Below are 2,500 nucleotides of genomic sequence, written 5' to 3' on the forward strand. Positions count from 1 at the left end.
TGATGCCAGGATACTGATCTTTAATGCATAAGACATTTTCCACAAAGCTTCATTCACTAATTGAGGTAACGTGATATGAAGTCTGTCACCTGGCCTACTCTGCCTCATTTGTGGTTGAATTTGTTTTGAGGGTGGGTAAGCCAATCAGAGGCAGAGGAGAAATGACATCTCCCATTATTTTTGTTTTTTATTAATTTATTCCACAAAACCTGTGTAAATGTTTCAAATGTGTCAATTTGAGAATAAAATGACATGATAACATTATGTATTTTATGTATTTAAAATACAAGATCTTGATACAAATTATACAAATTATTATTTTCAGTCCCAGCCAAATATAAATGGCAAAAATACAGAAAAGTAATTGAAATACTTTAAATATTTTTTAATATATGTATTTAAAATACTGCCCATGGGTGTGAGGGCCGTGCAGCTTTTATTTTACTGCTGCAATATATTAGGCTAGCCGTCTATATAGGGTTTGTCTGTCTGTGTGTATGTCCGTATGAGTTAATCTTGCAAACTGCTGGATTGATCAGCAATTGTTGTGCACACTGCCACTAGGCTAACTTTTGAACATTCATTTGTTTTCACATGTCTTCTATACTTTTTGAAATATTTACATTTGTATTTGGACTGTGCATTTGTCCCTTATAAGACAATATGTTATTAATCTAGAGATACAGATCATGGGCTATGATATGGTTCAGGGATTATACATTTTAATACATAATCAGTCAGTGCGATTCGATTCAAATACATAGGGGTGCTGAGGGTGCAGTTTGTGTAAGTTATGTTTGTATCGTGTTTATTTACGACTGTTCATGTCTATGTATGAGTGAGTTTCATTGTGGCTGTCTGTTGGAGGAATACACAATTATGTTGTTTTGTTTTGATACTTTAATGAAACAGATGAGTTCTGAATTAATTCTAACAAACTGTTTTTGCGTGCGTGCGTGCGTGCGTGCGTGCGTGCGTGCGTGCGTGCGTGCGTGCGTGCGTGCGTGCGTGCGTGCGTGGGTTTTTTCCTCTGATTCAGATGTTGGAGGGTTCTTTGAGGCAGGAACACTGGTCAAGTATAACTTCCTGTCTGAAGCTATGGTGGCGGCCAATAAGGACTCAAGGATACTGGTCCCTCCCCTGACCCCACAGGGAGTGAATCTGACCATGGAGGAAGTGGCCTTTAGCTTCAGTACATCCAGTACACCAGCTATTCTGATGTTTGTCAGCTCCAATACCCAGGACTATCTGGCTGTGGTGTTAAGAGAAAATGGTATGTTATGCACACGCACGCACGCACGCACGCACGCACGCACGCACGCACGCACGCACGCACGCACGCACGCACGCACTAATTAACTCTGACTTTTCCTTCCTCAGGGTCGTTACAGGTGAACTATGACCTGGGAGGCCTGAAGGAGCCCTTCTCTATTGATGTGGACCAGCGTAACCATGCCAACGGACAAACACACAGCTTCAATATGACTAGAGTCAATAGAAGCATCTCCATCCAGGTACACGACCCACACACAAACACACACACACACACACACACACACGGACGTGCACACACACATGGACGTGCACACACAATTCACAAATGTCCAACCTTTCAGAATCAGGTTCAGCTTTCATTTAACAAGACACTGCAGCAATTTTACATTTCTGTGCTGTCAGGCGTAAACCTTGTATGTCTAAAACGGTTATTTTTTTATATTATTTTATGAACATTTTAAAATAGCGAAAATTGCCGATCTACAAGCTCACAATGTGAGCGTGATACGTTGTGAACTTGTACATCTGCTATTTTCACAACTTTTTCTAACACTCTTTGAGAGTCTTTATGAAGTATGGTATTCATTTGCCAAAAAAACATCTACACCCCAGCAACGATTTGGTTGTCTGCTCTTGAGGGCAGCTATTGCCATTTAGTAACCAGATAATCGGTTTGACGACATAATTACACTGTCCAATTAACACATTTGGGGACAATGTGGCAATTAACACAAGGGACAAATTCAATCTACCTTCCATTGTCTAGGAGTCTCTAGGACAATGACAGCTAGAAAGCGCCCATGACGTTCGCGTCAATGACGTGCATCATGTGAGACTATCATTAATAACTGCGGTGCAATTATGCTGATCAACTGCACCATGGTAGCACCGCAGTTATGAATATTTTGACTGCATCGAAGGAATAAAGGAGGTACTGTTACATATGCACGCGCACACACACACACACGCACATGCACACGCGCACACACACTATGCGTATTGTGATGCGTTGTGAGCTTGTACAACTGCTATTTTCATAAAAAAAAATGTAAGAGAAACATCTACATTTCTATACAGTCTTTTTAAAGCAAGTAGCCTACTCCAGTACTCTAACGCAAGTACAAATTTGGATTTTCACTTGTAGATGAGTAGTATTTGACAAGGAGTATCTACACTTTGACTCAAGTCCTGGTGTTGAGTACTTTGTCCACCACTGTCCATATGT

The 2,500-nt window shown here is 40.6% G+C and overlaps 1 protein-coding gene across 1 annotated transcript in view; it reads left to right on the forward strand.

The window, feature by feature from the left end:
• Positions 1-2,500, forward strand: part of LOC311038540 (contactin-associated protein-like 2) — a gene marked incomplete at its 5' end in the record, with an annotated part of 239,631 nt that overhangs the window by 213,194 nt on the left and 23,937 nt on the right. Inside the window, 2 exons of the mRNA XM_084048113.1 lie at positions 1,040-1,273; positions 1,381-1,514. Coding sequence (XP_083904239.1) covers positions 1,040-1,273; positions 1,381-1,514 — 368 coding nt within the window. The remainder of the gene's footprint in view (positions 1-1,039; positions 1,274-1,380; positions 1,515-2,500) is intronic.

This window comes from Gymnoscopelus microlampas, assembly GCF_963454915.1.
Source record: "Gymnoscopelus microlampas genome assembly, chromosome: 22".
NCBI classification, from domain to species: domain Eukaryota; kingdom Metazoa; phylum Chordata; class Actinopteri; order Myctophiformes; family Myctophidae; genus Gymnoscopelus; species Gymnoscopelus microlampas.